Here is a 21,591-nt window from a genome sequence, read left to right on the forward strand (position 1 = left end):
GTCGTTTGAGCAGCCGGTACAGATCACAAGTCCTGGTTATGGGACCACTGACACCAGGCAGACAATCTCTGAAGAGTATTGATAATGACTGGGGTCACCCGTCTTGTAAAGACACTGCCCAGAAGGCGGCAATGGCGAGTTGCTTTTGTAGAAAAATTTGCCAAGTACAATCATGGTCTTAGCTTCGGTCATTTGACACAGCTCATGGCAAACGAACGAACTGTGGCCGCAAAATAACAACTTTCAGGACGCACGCCAGTGATATTAAACCTGGGTCTGATTCCACAAACGGGCGTTAAGCTGACCTGGATGACAGGAACAGATCGAGCAGGTGGAAGAACCTGGCCCGGTACTTGACGTGGAGCACAGAGGGATCCAATAAGCTGTAGAGCTTTTTGTAGAAGTCTGGGTATTCTCTACAGAAGGAAAAGAGAGGCAGAATTAGCAGCACACACACGCATGGGTGAGGTAAAGGTTACATCAGTCCTGAAGCAAATTATCCGTTAAGATGAAAGGTTTTCTGAACGTGGGAGGGGCACACAAATGTATCAGATGATCCGCTATAGTGGTAACAGAGTCGGGCATTACCTGGGCAGCAATGGTCAAGGGGAGATTTCACTGACGTGTCTCAAATCATTCAGGCTGACACAAAATCAGGAGAGGCTTCTACTGACACCAAACACAAAGAGAAAATCTGCAGATGTTGGAAATCCAAGTAACACAAACAAAATGCTGGAGAAGCTCAGCAGGCCAGGCAGCATCCATGGAAAAATAGTACAGTTGACATTTCGGGCCAAAACCCTTCATCAGGACTGAAGGTTGGGGGGGGGGGGGGGGGGGGAGGAGAGAAAGAAACACAAGGTGATAGGTGAAACCGGGTGGTATCTCTTACACCCATCAACTTCCCAGCTCTTTACTTCACTCCTCCCCCCTCAACTATCACCTTGTGTTTCATCCTCCCCTCACTCCACCTTCTAACTCTGATCTTTTCTTCCCTCCAGTGCTGATGAAGGGTCTTGGCCTGAAATATTGACTACACTCTTTCCCACAGATGCTGCTTGGCCTGCTGAGTTCCTTCAGCATTTTCTGGATGTTACTGACACCCACCTATGGACCAAACACGCACGCACACACACACACACACACACACAAAACCCCTTCTCAAAAAAAAAAATCAGAGAAAGATGCAGAGGGCTGCAAACTTTGAGCCATCTCCATCATGGGCTCTAGCCTACCGCCAGAGAGCATCTTCAAAAGGCAATGCCTCAAGAAGGCAGCATCCATCACGAAGGGCCCTCACTGTCTGGGATGGACCCTCTGCTCATCGGGGAGGAGGTACAGGAATCCGCAACTCACACTCATCTTCCCTGCCACCATCACATTTCTGAACAGACAATGATCACTACCTATTTTTTTTACTTCTTATTGTAACTTAGTCATTTTTTAAAAAAAATTATGTATTGCACTGTACTGCTGCTACAAATTTCATGGCATGCATTAATGATAATAAACCTGATTCCAAGTCTACAGACATAGAACAGAACAGTACAGCACAGGCAACGCACACAAAATGCTGGTGGAACGCAGCAGGCCAGGCAGCATCTATAGGGAGAAGCACTGTCGACGTTTCGGGCCGAGACCCTTCTCCCCATAGATGCTGCCTGGCCTGCTGCGTTCCACCAGCATTTTGTGTGTGTTGTTTGAATTTCCAGCATCTGCAGATTTCCTCATGTTTGCTCTTTAAGTACAGCACAGGAACAGGCCCTTCAGCCCACAATATTGTGACGAACCAATAAATCTTTTCTGCCTACTCAATGTCCATATCCTTCCACTTCCCTCACAATCCTGTACCTATCTAAACGTCTCTTAAGACTCTCTAACATTTCCAACTCTACCACCACCCCAGGCAGCACATTCCAGACAACCACCACAGTGTGGAAAAACTCACCCCTCACACCTCCTTCGAACCTACCCCCTCTCACCTTCAATGCCAGCCCTCTGCTATTAGGTATTTCAACCCCGGAAAACAGATATTGTCTGTGTATTCTCTCTGTGCATCTCATAATCTCTATCAGATCTCCCCTCAGCCACTCCAGAGAAAACAAGTCTAGTTTGTGCAAGCTCTCATTGTGGCTCATGCCCTCTTAATCCAGGCAGCATCCTGGTAAACCTCTCCTGCAGCCACTCCAAAGCCGCGACATCTATAACGGGGTGAACAGAACTGTATGAAATACTCCATTTGAGTCCTAACTTGTCTTAGAAGGCTGCAGTTTCTCAGACAATAGTTATGCACGAATACACAAGCCCGCACACACACACACCGCATTCTCCAAATGCGCACACATGCACGTGCACCAACACACGGACTGCACTTTCTAAGTGCGCCCACCGAGCAGCCACACACGATGCACAGGCACCCCCGTGCACTGAAACCCTGCTGCACGAGCACTGACCACGTTTATCTTGATGTGTTTTCCTCTCACCAGAATCCACACACAGCTTTCAAGCTCTGAGACACTGTGCAGAGAGACCCCAAACTGACCACAAGCGCCACGTGCAGGGAGCACACTGACAACTCCACACAGATAATGCACTTTGGAAACTTGCACTTTCTGAAAGGTCAGAATCAATGTCAAGTGAGTGCTTCGTCTAGCAGTGGCAGGGGAGGGCTCTAAATCACTCACTCAACTTCACTCGCCCCATCTCTGAACTGTTCCAACAACCTATGGTCTGGCTTTCAAGGACTCTTCATCTCATGTTCTCGATATTTATTGTTTATTTATAATATTATTTCTTCTTTTGTTCTTTGTTTTTTCACTCCGGTTGAATGTCGTTGGGTGGCCTTTCATTGATTCTGTTATAATTACTATTCTATAGAGTTACTGAGTATGCCCACAGGAAAATGAATCTCAGAGTTGTATATGGTGACATATGCAGTTGCAAGAAAAGTTTGTGAACCCTTTGCAACTACATGTTTTTTTCATTAATTACGCATAAAATGTGGTCTGATCTTCATCTAGGTCACAATAATAGAATTACACAATCTGCCTAAACTAATAACACACAAACAATTGTACTTCTTCTTGCTTATACTGAGTACATCATTGAAATAATCGCAGTCTAGGCTCAAAGCTGTTTGGAGTCAGGTGTTCCAATCAATGAGATGAGATTGGAGGTGTGGGTTGCAGAGATGCCCTGCCCTAGAAAAAAGACACACAAAGTCAGGTTACTGATAGAGCCTGCTTTTCAAGAAAGATCTGTTTATGTGCACCACGCCTCCATCAAAACAACTTTGAGGATCTTAGAAGGATTGTAGAGACACATGAAGCTGGAAAAGGCTACAAAAGCACTTCTAAAGACCTGAGCGTTTAATCAGCCCACAGTAAAAGACACTGACTACAAATGGAAGAAATTCAGTGCTGTTGCTACCCTCCCTAGGAGTGGGCATCCTACAAAGATCACACCAAGAGCACAACATGCAATGCTGGAGGAGGAGAAAAAGAACCCAAGGATAACAGCAAAAGATCTGCAGAAATCTCTAGAACTTGCTGTTCATGTGTCCACTACAAGAACAACACTGAACAAGAAAGTGTTCATGGAAGGACACCACAGAGGAAACCACTGCTCTCCAAAAACACATTGCTGCATGTCTCAAGTGTTCAAAAGACCATCTGGATGTTCTACAATGCTTCTGGGACATTGTTCTGTGGACAGATGAGACAGAAGCTGAACTTTCTGGCACAAACACATATTGCTATGTTTGGAGGAAAAAAGGCACTGCACACCAACACCTCATCACCGCTGTAAAGAAGTTGAATCACCGCTTAATAGAAGTTGAATAATGCAACAAGACAATGTCCCCAAAGACAAGAGTAAACCAACAACAGAATGGTTAAAAAAGAACATTTGTGTTTTGGAACGGCCGAGTCAAAGTCCTGACCTTATTCCTACAGAAATGTTGGGCAAGCAGTTCATGCAAGGAAGCCCACCAAGATCCCAGAGCTGGAACAGTTTTGTAAGGAGAAATGGTCTAAAATTCCTCCAAACCTATGTGCAGGGCTGATGAACGGTTACCGGAAACATTTGGTTGAAGTTATTGCTGTACGAGGGTGTTTGTCTATTATTGTGACTTAGATGAAGATCAGACCACACATTGAGCAATTAAAGCAGAAAATCATGTAGCTGCAAAGGGTTCACAAACATTTTCTTGCAACTGTATGCATTCTGATAAATTTATTTTGAACTTTGAAATTCAAGTTAAGTTCAAGTTACCGTAAACTGCCAAACAAAACAATGTTCCTCTGGACCAAGGCGCACAACACGTCCCACACTCACAACACAGAGACTAATATTACCACATAACTTACCGAACAATAATGTGCATATACAAGTTAAAAAGTAATAACACAACTGGCACTTCACACGTGATGAGACCTGGATGGTGGCAGGGAGTTTAGTAGTCCGGGGGGGAAGAAGCTGTCTCTCACTCTAACAGTTCTTGTCCTAATGGTATGGTACCTCCTGCCTGATGGTAAAGGGATAGTTGGGCGGATGGGAGGGATCACTGACAATGCTAAAGGCCCTGCATACACAACACTCCTGATAACCATCTCAGATAGGTGGAAGACAGACTCCAATATCCTCTCAACAGTCCCTCCAATTGGACTGCAAATTAAAAACATTTCACTCTCTGCTTCAGGGAAAGACTTACAAGTTGTGTTGATGAATGAGGTAGAAAAGTCCATTCAAGGCGAGTAGGCTAATGGCTCCACCTGCAGAGACAGTAACACCACAGTTATAATCTTCACAAACAGCAAAGGGCCAAGTCCGTCCTCAAATCCATCTTCTCGGCCGCAAGTTTTCTGGCAGGGAGGTGACACCAGCCACCTGGCCACATTGGCCTTGTCCAGTGAATAGTAGGGAGTCGATGAGTGTTGGGGGACAGGAGGACTTTCTGGGAGAAACGCACAGTTCACTGAAAGTGGCTGCACAAGTAGGCAGGGTGATGAAGGTATTTATTTATTTAGAGATACAGGGCAAAACAGGCGCTTCTGGCCCTCCGAGCCGCACCACCCAATTCACAATGACCAATTAACCTACTAACCCGTACGTCTTTGGACTGTGGGAGGAAACCAGAGCACCCGGAGGAAACCCACACGGTCACGGGAGAACATACAAAGACAGGAATTGAACCCGGGTCACCGGTACTATAAAGCGTTGTGCTAACCACTACCCTAGCATGCTGGCCTTCAGTTTGGAAGGTGGGATGTTATACTGCAGTTACACAAGTCATTGGTGAGTATTGTAGTCAGTATTGTGTACAGTTGGGTCATCCAGTTTATAGAAAAGACAGTCGAGCTGGAGAGAGTGTGCAGAAGAGGTTTATGAGGAAGCCTCCAGGACTGGAGGGGCTGATTTATAGGGAGAGGGTGGCCAAGCCAAGTCTTTATTCCTTGGAGAATCATGGTCCATCACGGGTATAGCCCTCTCCACCACCCAGCATGTCTACATGAAACACTGGCACAGTAAAGCAGCATCCATTATCAGGGACCCCCACCACCCAGGATGGGCTCTCTTCTTGCTACTATAATCAGGGAGAAGGCACAGGAGCCTCAGGACCCACACCACCAGGTGCTGGAACATTTATTACCCCTCAATCATCAGGCTCTTGAACCAGAGAGGATAACTTAACTCACCTCACTTGCCCCGTCATTGAAATGTTCCTACAAACAAGGGACTCACTTTCAAGAACTCTTTATCTCATGTTCTTGGTATTTATTTACTTATTTATATTATTATTTCTCTCTTTTTGTATTTGCACAGCTTGCTGTCTTTTGCACACTGAATGAATGCCCAAGTTGGTGCTTTCAACGATTCTGTTATGGTTTATTATTCAATAGATTTGAGTATTCCCACAAGAAAATGAATCTCAGGGTTGTATATGGTAACATATATGTACTTTGATAATAAATTTACTACGAACTTTGAATGAAGGTTGACCTTTTCCCACTGTCGTCTGCAAGAGCTTGAACAATCTCCCCATGACCGTGTGGTTGGCAGGTTAATTGGTCATTGTAAACTATCGCATGGTTAGGCCAGGGTCAATTCAGAGTCTGCTGGCTGGCACAGCTCGAAGAGCCGGAACGGCCTATATCGCACTGAATCTCAATAAGTTAATCATGTTTAATATGAGAGGCACAGGTAGTTCAGTCTAATTCTGCTCCTATGTCTTATAGGAGGATGAGGTAGAGGGATAATAATTCAGCCATGATGGAATGGCAGATCAGACTCGATGCAACAAATGGCCTAATTCTGCTCCTATGTCTGATGGTTTTATGGACATATGGTGGATGGTAACAGTCTTTTCATCAGTACGGAGGTTTCAAAAATAGAAGGTACAGGTATACAGTACTGTGAACAAGTCTTAGGCACATATATAGCTATGTTGCAATATATAGTATTATTATATATTGTATTACTGCCGCAGAAAAAAAACTAATTTCATGCCATATGTGAGTGATGATAAACCTGATTCTGATATGGGTCTCTATTGTGGACTGAGAGTGGGAAGGGGGCAGGGAGAGGGGGATCATGATTGGGAAAAGGGGAAGGGAGAGGGGAGGGAGCGGGAAGCACCAGAGAGACATTCTGTAACGATTGATAGACTAATCGTTTACAATCAAATGACCTTGCCTGTTGTCTCAGGGCTGGGTGTGTCTGCACCCACAGCACCCCCTCCCCACCCCCAACAACCCTCCTCTGCCATCTGTCCCACACCTCTCCTACGGCGCTCCAACCTCACCATTCCTGACATCCTTTGCCCCTGTTAGATTTACAAACTTACTCTCACTCCACCTTGACACAGACGGTACTGTGCAGAAGTCTTAGGCACCACACACACACACACAGACTTTTGCACAGCACTAAGAGGGGAGATTTAAGAGACATGAGGGGAGGGAAGGGGCACAAAAGACAAGGATGAGAGTTTTAAGTCCTAACGGTGACGGTCAGTGTGTCTCCGAACTGCAGGAGTGCTGGTGAGGAACACACGGACACAGAACCGGAGCAAGATTCCAGATTTCCTAATCACACCGTTGCACAAACAGACGGAGGGTGGTACAGACCATTTCTGACCCTCGAGATTTGTGAGGCTCCCGCCCGCCAGAAAGCAGGAACTCTGAACCAAGGGAACAGCTGGGGATATCCCGTTGCTACAGAACCATAGAGACACAACTCAACACATCAGAGGACCCAGCCTCCCCTCCATGTCTACATTTCTCAGCGCTTCAGTGAATCAGCCAGCACAATCAAAGACCCCGTGTATCATATACAATCATGTTTCTCCCCCACCTCCTGCCAGGTAGAAGATACAAAAGCCTGAAAGCAGATGCCACCAGGGTCACGGACAGCTTCCACCCCACTGTTCCAGTAAGACAGACGTGTGACCTCTAGATCTACCTTATGGTCCTGCACCTTACTGCCTGCCTGCCTGCACTTGCTGTGTAAGTGAAACATTTTATTCTGCATTACTGTGGTGACATGGTCTGTATGGATGCCACAGGCAGCTCTGGAAGCCAGGTCATCAGGCATATTTAAAGTGGAGGTTGCTAGGTTCTTGATTAGTCAGGGTGTCGAAGGTCATGGGGAGAAAGCAGGACAACGGGATTGGAAGAGATAATAAATCAGCCATGATGAAATGCTTGGGTGGTGAGTGAAGGTACGCCCTACTAAATGAGGTGTAAGGTGCTTTTCCCCTCCACTGGCCTGCAGGTCACCCTTGGACAAGATGTAGCACCTGCTTAGCCCCCCCTTGCCCTCCCCCCAATCAGGGTCATGTGAAGCCACGGGAGCAAGTGGTGGACAGTCATACGAGGAACCTGTGCACATCACAAGTCGCAGTTATGTGACCACTGTCGCCAGCAGACAATCTTGACTGGGGGTTACTCGTCTTAAAAAGACACTGCCCAGAAGAAGGCAATGGCAAACCGCATCTGTCGAAAAAATTGCCAAGAACAATTGTTGTCATGGAAAAACCATGATCACCCAAGCCAGACCACACAGCATATAATGACGGTGATAGAATGGCAGACCAGAATCGATGGGCCAAATGGCCTGATCCCACCCCTATGTCTTCTGGGGTGGCGTGCAAAACATTCTTCACTATAGCTGGGTACACATAAGAGTAATACCCCGACTAGCCACCCCGCTCCACCCAATCAGTCACATACCCACATCGTAGGCAGCCGTGAGGAAGTCAATCATCAGGGTTGGGTCACTCATGTGTGGTAGAACATCCTCATGTAGAATCACCAGCACCTTCTTGTAGAGAGCGGCGGGCAGCTGTGAAAACAGGAGGAATTCAGCCACGGTTACTGCGGCAACAACAGCAAGTCCGGCAGTATCTCTGGAGGAGAATAAACAATGTTTTCAGGCCAAGACTCGGCCCAAAACGTCGGCTGTTTATTCATTTCCATTGATGCTGCCTGACCTGCTGTGCTCCTCCAGCATTTTGTGTGTGTTGCTCTGGATTTCCAGCATCTACAGAATCTCGTGTTGAAAAAAACCCACAAATGCCGAGTTCTGAGCGTTGCCAGCATCCGCTTGATTAACAAAGGGTGCACCGCAGAGGCAGAAAGACACTGCCAACAGGGGCAAACCCTTGGGTGTCACACAGTTCTGAGGAATCACTCAGCAGTAGAAACCATAAAAGGTTCTGTTTCATCCAACAAACCGTGCACCACAGAAGTAGGCGGACACTGCCAACGGGGCAAACCCTAACCTTTGTTCAGATCATGGTATATCGCTCGACAGTGCTTTTTTCCCCTGACATGGACAGGCACTAATATAGAACCTAAAAGAGTGTACTTCGACAGCACAGGAACAGGCCCTACGGCCCAGAACGTTGTGGTGAACCAATCAAATGGTCAACTAAGCTAATCCCCTCTGCCTACACAATGTCCACATTCCTCCATTTTCCTCACATTCATGTGCCTATCTAAACATCTCTTAATGTTTCTGCCTCTACCACCACCTCAGGCAGCACATTCCAGGCACCCATCACTCTCTGAGTAAAGACACTTGCTGCTCACATCTCCTTTGAAATTTCCCCCTCTCATCTTAAATGCATGCCCTCAGGTACTGTATTAAGACATTTCAAAGCTGGGAAAAAATATTGTCTGTCTACTCTATCTATGCCCCTTATAATCTTACAAACCTCGACCAGATCTCCCCTCAGCCTCTGCCACTCCAGAGAAAACAACCCAAGTTTGTCCAACCTCTCAACATCAGACCATAAGACGTAGGAGCAGAATTAGATCATTTGGCCTATTAAGTCTGCTCCGCTATTTCATCATGACCGAACCATTTCCCTCTCAAACCCATTCTCCTGCCTTCTCCCCATAGCTTTCACACCCTGATTAATCAAGAACCCATCAATCTCTGCCTTAAATGCACCCAGTGACTTGGCCTCCACATCCACCTGTGGCAAAGAATTCCACAGTCACCAGCCTCTGATCCTAGACTCCCCAACCAAAGGAAGCACCCTCTTCACATCCACTCTATCGAGGCCTTTCAACATCCAATAGGCAGCACCTTGATAAGCTTCCTCTGTGCCCTCTCCGGTCTTGCTATTATTCAAAGAAGAATAATGTACCGAACTTTGACACACTAAACTGATTAGGAAGGTTAGTCAGTCCCCAAGCTCTCTTTATTAATAGGCAGTAAACCACAAATCAGATTCCCACGGCCTGACAACTCATCTCATTCTTGTCTCTGACCACGTGTGAGTTCCATTATGACAAAGGCACAAATCGCAGACACCCATGGAACTAGAGCGAGACAAAAATCGAGGAAGACAGTTGCTTAAGACCCATCTTGGTCACTGCACGTTCGCCTGCTCCGGACCCACCCACCGCGGTGTGCAAACGGTTAGGCGAGGGGGGAGGGGTGGGAAATACACAGACATCTTTTCCAAGTTCCACACTGTCTAAGAGAGACTGGCATTCTCCCTGGAGGCTACTTCTCTCCCAGGGAAGACTGCACACTTCTGCCAGTGAGAGTGGACTCTGCTGAACAAGACTGCCAAAATGAAGGATGAGTCAGTTGACCTTCATCTTGGAGTTTCTCATTCGCAGTCTCTATTCCAGATCTAATTTGTTGGGCATTCAGGTATTTACAGTATGTCATAAATACAAGAGGTTGTGCAGATACCGGAAATCCAGAGCAACACACACAAAATGCTGGAGGAACTCAGCAGGCCAGGCAGCTTCTATGACATTTCATCATTAAAATTTAAGGAAACTGACGAGGTGCAACAAAGCCTCTCAATTTCAAAGAGCCCTGACAGTAAGAAGATGGGCCCCTAGCAGCACTTTGCCAGAACCCTTTGCAGATCTTCAGCATAGAGCCATAGGAAAGTACAGCACAAACAGACCCTATGGCCCATCTGGTCCTCGCCAAACCGCTTAAACTGCCTACTCCCATCGGCCTGCACCCAAACAACAGCCTTCCACAACCCTGCCATCCCTGTACCTATCCAAACTCCTCCTGAATGTTGACAGTGAGCTCGCATGCACTACTTGGCAGCTCGTTCCACACTCTCACCACCCTCTGAGTGAAGATATTTCCCCTCATGTTCCCCTTAAACTTTTCACCTTTCACCCTCAACCCATGTCTTCTAGTTGTAGTCCCACCCAACCCCAGTGGAAAAAGCCTGCTTGCATTTACCCTATCTATACCCCTCATATTTCTGTGTGCCTCTGTCAAATCTCCTCTCAGTCTTCTGTGTTCCAAGGAATAAAGTCCTAGCCTATTCAATCGCTCCTTATAACTCAGGTCCTCCAGACCCGACAACATCCTTGTAAATTTTCTTTGTACCCTTTCAACTTTACTTACATCTTTCCTGTAGGCTGGTGACCAAAACTGCACACAATACTCCAGATTAGGCCTCACCGATGTCCTATACAACCTCAACATGACATCCCTTCTCCTTTATTCAGTACTTTGATTTATGAAGGCCAATGTGCCAAAAGCTTTCTTTACGATCCCATCTTGCTGTGAGACCATTTTCAATGAGTTATGGACCTGCATTCCCAGATTTCTTTGTCCTACCACACTCCCCAGTGCCCTGCCGCTCACTGTGTAAACCTACCCTGGTTGGTCCTCCTGAAGTGCAGCAGCTTGCACTTGTTGTCAAACAGAAACTAGACACAGGCACAATATTCTAAGTGAATTCTAACCACAAAAAAATCACAAACATGAGAAAATCTGCAGATGCTGGAAATCCTAGCAACATACACAAAATGCTGGAGGAACTCAGCAGGCCAGGCAGCTTCCATGGAAAAGAGTGAAGAGCTAACGTTCCGGACCAAGGCCCTTCATCAGGACCAGAGAACAAGGATGAGAAGTCAGAGTAAGAAGCTGGGGGGAGGGGAGGAAGAAGTACAAAGGTGAGAGGTGAAACCCAGAGAGGCAGTGGGGGGAGGGGTGAAGTAAAGAGCTGGGAAGTTGACTGGTGAAAGAGATAAAGGGCTGGACAAGTGAGAATCTGATAGGGGAGGATAGAAGACCATGGAGGAAAAGGAAGAGGGAGGCAGATGACCAAAGGGAGGTGATGGGCAGGAAAAGAGACAAGTTGGGGGGGACGGGACAAGAATGGGGAATGGTGAAGTGGGGGGCAATTAACAGAAGTTCAATAAATCGATGTTCATGTCATCACATTGGAGGCTACCCAGACGGAATATAAGGTGTTGCCCCTCCAATCTGAGTGTGGCCTCATCGTGGCAGCAGAAGAGGCCGTGGACTGACACGGCGGAATGGGAATGGAAAGCAGAATTAAAAAGGGTGGCCATTGGATTCTAAATGTTTGTATATAGAAACTAGCACAGAAAAGCCGAGATGACAGAATATAAAGCACAGAGTGGCTCGGCCTGGGGCTCTACACTATTCTGCATCTCTCCAGCACATACCCTAGTGGTGTTTTCTCTCTGCTTGTACGTGACAAGAGACATCCTGTTTGTCAGTTTAATTAACACATGCTAATGCTTCAAAGTAAATATTCAACCGATTTTCAACAGAAACAAATTCGTTTCTTTTAAACAAAAAGTGAAATCTTGGGGTCAATGGTTATTTGCCACATAACACGGGCAGATTATTCTGAAAAAGAGTAGCTCAGTAACTCTGCCCATCACATCTCGCCCCACACAACCCTGCTTTGGCAACAAATTACACTGAACTTAGACTGAATCCTGACGGGTGATTTCTCCACTGGAGATTATTTTAGGGGAAGCTAGATAAACAGCGAGCTGTTAGCCTCCCCCTCTCACTGGGGCTGCAGCAATTCCTTTCTCTACTTCGCTCGCGAGCGAGAGGGCCTGCGGGATGTCAAACTGTTGGGACGGACAGTAGCTTTTGATGGCCTCTAGATCGTGGTCTCTTTGCCAGCTTTGCTATTGCTTGCATGGTGGGAGGTGGTGGAGTGCTGAAGTGTTTGCTGAGGCAGCTGCAGGAAGGTTAACGCTTTTGCTGTTTGCTTGTGCATGGAAAGGGGGAAGGGGCTTTGGGGTTCTAATATTTTTCGGTCATTCATTCTTTAGGTTTTTTCCTTCTGTTTTGTGGACGTCTGGGAAGAGAAAGAATTTCAGCTTGCGTTCTGCAGACGTTCTCTGATAGCAAACGGCACCAGTGAAACACAAAAGGGAGAAACGCAGAGATGCTGGTGGATCACACACACCCACCATTACAGCCCACTGGGGGGGGGGGGGAATGGATCACACACATCCACCATTACAGCCCAGCAGATTTGAAGTGCTATAACCAATAATGCAGAAGAACAGTAATGAGGGACATCCATTTAGAGTGGAGATGAGGAGGAATCTGTTTAGCCAGAGGGTGGGGAATCTGTGGAATTCATAGCCACAGGCGGCTGTGGAGGTCAAGTCACTGGGTATGTTTCAAGAGGGGGTTGATAGGTTCTTGATTAGTCAGGGTGTCGAAGGTTATGAGGAGAATGGGGATAATAAATCAGCCATGATGGAATGACGGGGCAGGCTCGATGGGCCGCATGTCTCACAGTCTTATTAACCAGATCAACTATTCTAGTTAGCCCACTCCACCCCTCTATCAATTACCCCCATCACTTCACAGTCCTCTATTACCACCATCACTTCACAGTCAACACCTTAAACCACTTTGTATAAACATGGCAAATCCTTCAAATGTTGGAAATCCAAAGCAACACACACAAAACGTTGCAGGAACTCAACAGGTCAGATAACATCAATGGAAATGAATGAATAGTCAACATTTCAGACCAAGAAATGGGTCTGGATAAGGTCTTATTAACTAAAACATAAATAACGTTTGTCTTTATGTATTTCAGGTGGCTGTGTGGAGGTAACTTGGGCAAGGTGTTGCTCAGCTTAACCCCCTCCCCCACCCCCTGATCAGGGTCACGTGAACCCAGGGGAGCAGGTGGTGGATGGTCGTATGAGCAGCCGGTGCAGATCACAAGTCCTGGTTATGTGACCACTGACACCAGGCAGACAATCTCTGAAGAGTATTGATAATGGCTGGGGTGACCCGTCTTGTAAAGATACCGCGCGCTCCTGTAGAAAAATTTGCCAAGAACACTCACAGTCATGGATAAGACCATGGTCACCCACGCCATACGAGGCAGCACACAACATTGGTAATTTATGCATTTATGCACATTTTATTCCATATCTTTATTTTATTCTCTCATGTTAGTTTTATGTAATTCTTTTTTCTTTATAATTGTGGAAGGTTATTTTTTGTTGCATGTCACACCCTGACCAACACACCTCAGCAAATTCCTAATACAAGTGAAGTATCTGGCGAATACAGTTGATCCTTGTTAACAAAACACTGATTCATTAAGTTGCTGTAACCGGGAGTGGTAACAGGGTTAAGTTCCCACTTCCCGTTAAGTAGTTCCAATGGTATGAGTCCCAAATAGCCTCTGACAACCGAGTCCGGCTCCTGATCTCAGCTAAGCTGCACCAGAACCGTTTCTACTGACAGTAGGAGCAAAGGCGGGTTACTGGAGCCTCAAAACCAGTCGCTTCCGACAGATGGGGTTCATCAGCTGTGGTTGGCAGCTCATCTAGAAGGAAAACTGATCTCAAACCTCCGCTGCCTTGTGCCTATATCCACTCATGGGGAAGGTTCAGGAGTAAACCCCGAGGGGAAAGTACAGAGCTGCAGTCCCTGGCTTGTGTATCTGTACAGCCAGGACACAACATCCACGGTCGATCCTGACCGACAGAGGCTTCTATTAACACACTACGCCTTGAACCTAACGTGTTAACCCCAAAAAAGCACAAATGACTGCTACACTAACATTAAAAACAAAATCTCAAAGAAATGACAGCTAAAGAAAGTAAGTTTAGCCACTGCCCTGAGCAGACAGTTTGACACCACACAGAATAAACTTACCTTGTACTTCAGGAAGACCAACCAGACTTGCTCAAATTTCTTCCTGTGCTCCTGTTGATGAGAACGTGGATATTTTTAAAGCATTGTGCACGTTTGAGGCTTGCTGAATAAACATAACGAAACAACGCTGTGGAAACATGAGATGAAGAAGCTGTTTCTGAATCACTGAGTCTGGGCCTTTAGGCTCCTGTACCTCCTCGCTGACGGTAACAATGAAAAGAGGGCATGTCCTGGGTGATGCAGATCCTTAATGACAGACGCTTTCCTCCAATTACTTTAAAATTATGCCCCCTCGCTTACAAACAGGAGAAAATCTGCAGATGCTGGAAATCCAAGAGACGCACACAAAATACTGGAGGGATTCAACAGGTCAGGCAGCACCTATGGAAAAAAGTACAGTCGACATTTTGGACTGTACTTTTTTCCACAGATGCTGCCTGGCCTGCTGAGTTCCTACAGCACTTTTGTGTTGCCTCCCATATTAGCCATTTCTGTGGTTGTACTAATCTAGGGATTATGACCATGGGATTTTGGGAAGCAGCATCCCAGGCATTATAGTAGAGTACTGCCCATATTAAACTTTATATCAAGGATTATACTCAGGTGCCCTTCCCACTTGTCTTGGGAATCATCCTAGGCCTTTTGGTTATGGGGGAAAGGCAGGAGAATGGGGTTGAGAAGGAATAATAAATAAGCCATGATCAAATGGCAGAGTAAATTCGATGGGCCAAATGGCCTATTTCTGCTCCTAGGTCTTAACGGTCTTCAGTTCAGCGGTTACGGTAGTGTTGGGACCTGGGCTCGGAGGTGGCGGTAGTGCTGGGACCTCGGCTCGGAGGTTACAGTGAGTACAGTCACTACCCAACAGAAATGTGGCTAGCATATTCCCACAACTCGTAGGTTTGTGAATTGTGTCTGAAATTCCCGTAAAGGTTGAAGGTTTAGTTTTTCAAACAGTACCTCGAGCTTCGCTGCTTTGTATCGCTCGTGCTGCCCTACAAATAGAAATAATTCCGTGTTAGACAGAAGAGATTCTGCAGATGCCAGAAATCTGGAGCAACACGCTGGAGAAAATCAGCAGGTCAGGCAGCATCATTAGAATTTACAGACACCAAGCATTTAGAGCACAACAATCTGATACCCGTTTTGGAATCCACTGGCTTTTATAAATACTTTTTAATCAATATTAGATGCATTAACGTACAACTAATGTCGTAGTTTGAGCATAACATTTTTTTGTAAAAAAACAAACTCAAGTATTGTTCGTCCCCACAAGTGGTTTCGCAGTTAGCCATACTGTTTATTTCTCATTGGCTAAAGTGTCAGCACATTACCCACGTGATGTAATTGTGCAATCACTAATTGGTTTATTCTTATGTAAGGAATGTTCTCTTTGCTGGACGATAAAGGTGGTGAGATTTTTCAGAGTAGCTGCCTTCTCTTTTTAACTACGCCTCCCTTGCTTTTCAACGCTTTGCTTCTCACCTCTTCACTTACTTTGCTTATTATGCAGATGGGTGCTTGAACTTTAAACAATTGTTAAAAATTAAAACTTGGCATTCTTGCCTCTCGGAAGAGAAAAATGACAGAGGTCCAACACCTATTATTACAGAGAAATAAACATCAGATTATTTTATCCGATGCAACCTCCCTGACACCAATAACTAGACCCTGTTCAAGCGCCAAACAACCCCAAGAACAGAGGGTACAAACCCTTCAGCCCAAATGAGTCAACGTCTCAGCCCAACACAGAACTGAGTCCACAACCTACTGAAGGTCTCGACAACTCACGTTCTGGATATTTTTTGTTTATTATCATTGTTTTTACTCATTTTTTTTGTATTTGCAATGTTTGTCTTTTGCACATTGGTTGTATGTCCTTATTTGTAATGTGTGGTCTTTCAATGATTCTGTTGTGTTCCTTTGTATTTACTGTGAATGCCCACAGGAAAATGAATCTCAGGATTGTACATGGTGACATATACATACTTCGATAATACATTTACTTTGAACTTTGAGATGATTCCCAAAATTAAATAAGTTATAAACGGACACACTTGTTAGCTTTCCCCTGTACCTGGGTATCAGTGAGAAAGCCAATATTTAATTAGTTACTGCCTGTCTCACTGCTGGCACTTGGGGCAACAATGAAGGTCCTCCCTCTCTCTCTGCCCTTGGCCATCTTCTCTACTGTGCCCCAGGTGTGGCTCAGGGTCCTCATTTCTGCCTCTACAGAACAGTTGGCTTCACTCTCTGGCATTCCCTCCACTTTTCAGGGATCTAACAAAGTGTTGTCTTGATGAGGGACTTGGCCTCTCTTCTCATCACATGCCCAATCCATCTCCAGTGTTTTGTGGCCATGTCCTCTTGGTGACACTGAAGGAGCAGGCCGTGGTTGGAGATCTTTCTTGGTCAGAAAATACGAAGGATCTTCCAGAGGCTCACGGTGTGGAATGATGACAGCCTGGCGAGGTCGTTCTCTGTCAATATTAAATGCTCACCCCCTAACTGCCCAAAGTGATGCTGGTGATCAACACACACACACAATGCTGGAGGAACTCAGCACTGAGGGCAGCGTCTGTGGAGAGAAATGAACAGATGTTGCCGGACGCGCTGAGCTCCTCCAGCGTTTTGCAGGTGATTCCCTCGTCCTCCAATCCTCGTAACCCACCCCTGGTAACGTACTCACCTTTCTGCCAGACACGCTGAGCTCCTCCAGCGTTTTGCAGGTGATTCCCTCGTCCCCCAGTCCTCGTAACCCACCCTGGTAACGTACTCACCTTTCTGCTTCACCAGGAAGTTTGAGAGTTCCCTCTGCTCAGTTGGCATGTGGATTGAAGACAAGAGGCTAAACACGTTCTGTTGGTAAACAGGAAGCACGGCCTACACAAGGAGGAGAGTAAAATTATTATTTAGAGACAGAGCACGGAACAGGCCCATCCAGCCCAACAAGACTTGCCGCCCAGCAACCCACCGATTTAACCCTAGCCTCATCAGAGGATAATCTACAATGACAGATTAACCTACCAACCGGTATGTATTTAGACTGCGAGACGAACTGGAGCACTCGAAGGAAGCCCACATGCTCATGAGAAGGATGTACAAACTCGTTACAAACAACACCACCCGAACTGTAATAGCGTTGTGGTAACCGCTACACCACTGTGGCGCCCCCCGGTGGTCAACAAGCAACGAACGGTCAATGGGTAGCAAATCAGAACAGAGCGAGGTGCGCAGTGTGAAAACTTGGCAACATTCTCAATATGCTTGAGGTAGATAAAGGTAACCTTTATTTCTCACAAGCACACTGAAACATCAAAACATGCAGTGAAATGCGTCATTTGCAGCAAAGACAACTCCCGGTCAAGATAGCGGACATGAACAACCCTACCTCAGGCAACATCTTCCAGATGGTCCACAAAACCGTTTCTTTTACTTCTTTTACATCTTCTCTTCCTTTTCAATGTGCTTCTACTAGTTTGATGGTGTGCTTTCGGACTGATTAAGCAATCTGGCGCTTAATCTGAAGATTGAAACATTGAGACGAGCGCGGAAGGCAAGCGACTATTCTGACACTCACCCACTGCTCCCGAGAGGTCACTGCGTCTGAATGATCTCTCTCTCGATGCTGTCAGGGGATGGTACCCTAGTTCTGGGTCTGTGGTTTCTCGTTTGGACTGTAGCTCGATTGGACTCTTTCAACTGTGTGTTTTTCCTCGTTCTTTCTTGTTGCTATTTGCACGATTTTTTGATTTTTTTTCTGCACTTGGGGTGGGGGGGGGGGGGGGTGTTGATGTTTTTCGTTGATGGGTTCCAAACTCTTCTTTGATTCATGACTGTCTGGAGAAGGTGAATCTCAGAGTTGCATATTCCATTCATACTTTGATAATCAATGATCTTTGAATCTTTGACCAATAGAGTCTGAGCATGTGCTGGAGGCAAACTACAAGTGGCACAGTGCTTCCGGTGCCAATATAGCATGCCAGCAAGTCAGGCTACATCTATCTGTCTGCCTGTTACATTGCTGACATTTCGGGCAGCAATGAAGGTCCTCCATCTCCAGCAGCGTTCAAAGCTTCCTTCATCATGTCAGTAGCTTTCATTGGTGACCCTGCCAACAGCCAATGCATAAAACCCTGACTCCAGCCAACAAACTCTCCGTGACACTGAGGCACGCAAGCCTCCAAACCATAACGAGGTTGCTGTCCTCTTAGAGGAGGCTACATCTAGACAGGGTCATAAAGAGGAAGGGAGAGTAAGAAGGTGGGTGGGGGGGGAAGGGAGGAGTACAAGCTTTGCCAATGATGGAGGACGGCGAGGAGTGGGAAGCTGGGAGGGGGTAGCTGGAAGAGCTGAAGGTGCTGCATTGGAAAACTTACCCACTTGGCCTTGCGAATGACCTTTGGTATATTATCAGCGGTGGCGGCCAGAGTGTAGTAGCGAACATCAGCGTGCTTCAGGTAGGTCTGATAACAGGAGATCAGGGACGATGCCTCGCTCTCCACGGAAAGCAAGTGCTTCACAAGGGACTGCAAGGTACAAAAGAGTCACAAAAGTTGCAGGCAAAACCTGAAGATCGAAATGAGTGAATCATAATCCAACACCTTTCATTTCTATAGTGTCTGCTACACAAGACCAGAAGATATAGGGGTAGAATTAGGCTATTCGGTCCATCAAATCTGCTCCACAAATCATGGCTGATTTATTATCCCTCTCATCACCTTTCTCCTGCCTTATCCCCGTAACATTTGACATCCAGACCAATCAAGAACCTAGCAACCTCTGCTTTAAATATACCCAATGACTTGGCCTCCACAGCTGTCTGTGGCTATATATTCCACAGATTCACCACCCTCTGGCTAAAGAAATTCCTCCTCATCTCTGTTCTAAAGGAACATCCTTCTACACTGAGGCTGTGCCTTCTGATCCTAGGCTCTTCCACTACTGGAAACACCCTCTCCATGTCCACTCTATCTAATTCAATTTCGGTAGGTTTCCAAAAGACACAGGTGCAGATTGTGGCCATTCAGCCCAGATATGCTGGCTGATTTACTATCCTCCTCAGCCTCATTCAATGAGACTTTCATTCATTCTTCTACACTTCAGCGGGTTACATGGCAAGATATTCCTTAGTGCTTCACAAAGACAAGACAGCCAACCGTCCCACTCACTGCCAAGACTAATAGAGCTCTGATAGAACACAGAACGTTACAATACAGCACAGGCCCTTCAGCCCACAATGCTGACATCTTAACCTAATCTAATATCAACTAAACCCTTCCCTCCTACATTGCCCTCCACTTTTCTGTCATCTTTGTGTTTATCTCATTTGTTTATTATGTGCTGTGTTGCATGACATGGGTGACCATGGTCTTATCGATGACAATGATTGTTCTTGGCAAATTTTTCGACAGAAGTGGACAGTGTCTTTCCAAGACAGGTGACCCCAGCCATTATCAATATTCTTTCAGAGATTGTCTGCCTGGTGTCAGTGGTCACATAACCAGGATTTGTGATACACACCGGCTGCTCACACAACCATCCACCAGCTGCTCCCAAGGGTTCACGTGATCCTGATCGGGGGGGGGATAAGGTGTACACCTTGCCCAAGGGTGACCTGCAGGCGAGTGGAGGGAGGATGCACTTACATCTCTTTTGGTAGAGATGCACCTCCACCCAGACATGCTACAGTGCCTAACTAAGTCTCTAAAATGTCCCTAATGTATGCATCTCTGCCACCATCCCTGGCAGGGCATTGCACGCACCCACATAAATAACTTTCCTATACATACTCCACCTCCATACTTTCCTTCAAACACCTTAACATTACGCCTCTGCCATATTAGTCATTTCTGCCCTGGGAAAGTATCTCTGGCTATCCACTCGATTGGTGCCTCTTATCATCTTGCACACCTCCCAGACACCTCTCGTCCTCCTCCGCTCCAGAGAACATTCTTAGCTCACTCAACCTATCCCCGTAAGATGCGCTCTCTAACCCAGGCAGCATCCTGGTTTCATTTTTGCAAGAATTTCCATTGATGTGGCATTTTGATGCAGCAATTTCACAGAAGCCTTTATAAGCAAATCCTACCACACGAGTTCAAAGACAATTTTATTATCTGAGTACATTATGTGTCACCATATACAAGCTTGCGTTTCATTTTTCTGCAGGGATTCTCAGTAAATATATAGTGACTATAAAGATGAATGAAAGATCAACCAGAGTGCAGAGGACAACAAACTGTGCAAATGCAAATATAACTAAACAGCAGTAAATAACGAGAACATGAGATAATGAGATATGATCATTGGCTGTAGGAACATCTCAATGGATGGGTGAGTGTAGTTATCCCATTTTGTTCAAGAGCCTGATGGCTCAGTGGTAGTAACTGTCCCTGAACCTGGTGGTGCGAGTCCTGAGGCTCTTGTACCTTCTACCTGATGACAGCAGTGAGAAGAGAGCATGTCCTGGGTGGTGGGATCTCTGGTGATAGACTGCTTTCCTGTGACAGCATTTCACGTAGATGCGCTCACTGATTAGGGAGGCTCTACCCATGAAGTGCCGGGCCGAATCCAAATCCACTACCTTCTGTAGGATTTTCCATTCAAAGGCATTGGTGTTCCCATACCAGGCCGTGATGCCTCCAGTCAGTACACTCTCCACCATGTATCTATAGAAGTTTGTCAAAGTTTCTGACAACATGGGTAATACCTCTAAGGTTTTACTCAAAGAGATGGGACACCCAGGAGAAGGGAGAGACAGAGAAGTTTCAGGAGGAAACTGAGGAGCTTCAGGCTCGAGAAGTTGAAGGCACAGCTACCTTGCGTGGGGCAGTGGACATCGGGTTGTGCAAAAGGTCAGAACTAGAGGGTTACAGGTAGAGGGCTGAGAGCTGGAGGTGCCTACTGAGACAGACAGACTGATTAGCTTTGACGCATTGAGTTCAAAAGTCAGGTGGTTATGTTGCTATTTTGTAAAACTCTGGATAGGCCACATCTGGACTTTGTCCAGCAGTTCAGGTTGTCCCAGTAAAGGATGAACACTGAGGCTTTGGTGAGGATGCAGGACAGGTTTACCAGGATGCCACCTGATTTAGCAAGCATGCGCTATCACGGAAGGCTGGATAAACTTGGGTT

General features: G+C 46.2%; 1 protein-coding gene across 1 annotated transcript in view; it reads right to left on the reverse strand.

Annotated features, from left to right (window-relative positions):
* Positions 1-21,591, reverse strand: part of noc4l (nucleolar complex associated 4 homolog) — a 64,288-nt gene that overhangs the window by 10,909 nt on the left and 31,788 nt on the right. The window contains exons 5-11 of the mRNA XM_073051937.1: positions 18,834-18,983; positions 17,235-17,337; positions 15,415-15,449; positions 14,455-14,505; positions 8,229-8,340; positions 4,712-4,772; positions 306-416 (exon numbers count right to left, since the gene is read on the reverse strand). Of these exons, the coding sequence (XP_072908038.1) occupies positions 306-416; positions 4,712-4,772; positions 8,229-8,340; positions 14,455-14,505; positions 15,415-15,449; positions 17,235-17,337; positions 18,834-18,983 (623 nt within the window). The remainder of the gene's footprint in view (positions 1-305; positions 417-4,711; positions 4,773-8,228; positions 8,341-14,454; positions 14,506-15,414; positions 15,450-17,234; positions 17,338-18,833; positions 18,984-21,591) is intronic.

Source organism: Hemitrygon akajei, chromosome 7 (genome assembly GCF_048418815.1).
Source record: "Hemitrygon akajei chromosome 7, sHemAka1.3, whole genome shotgun sequence".
Taxonomy (NCBI): domain Eukaryota; kingdom Metazoa; phylum Chordata; class Chondrichthyes; order Myliobatiformes; family Dasyatidae; genus Hemitrygon; species Hemitrygon akajei.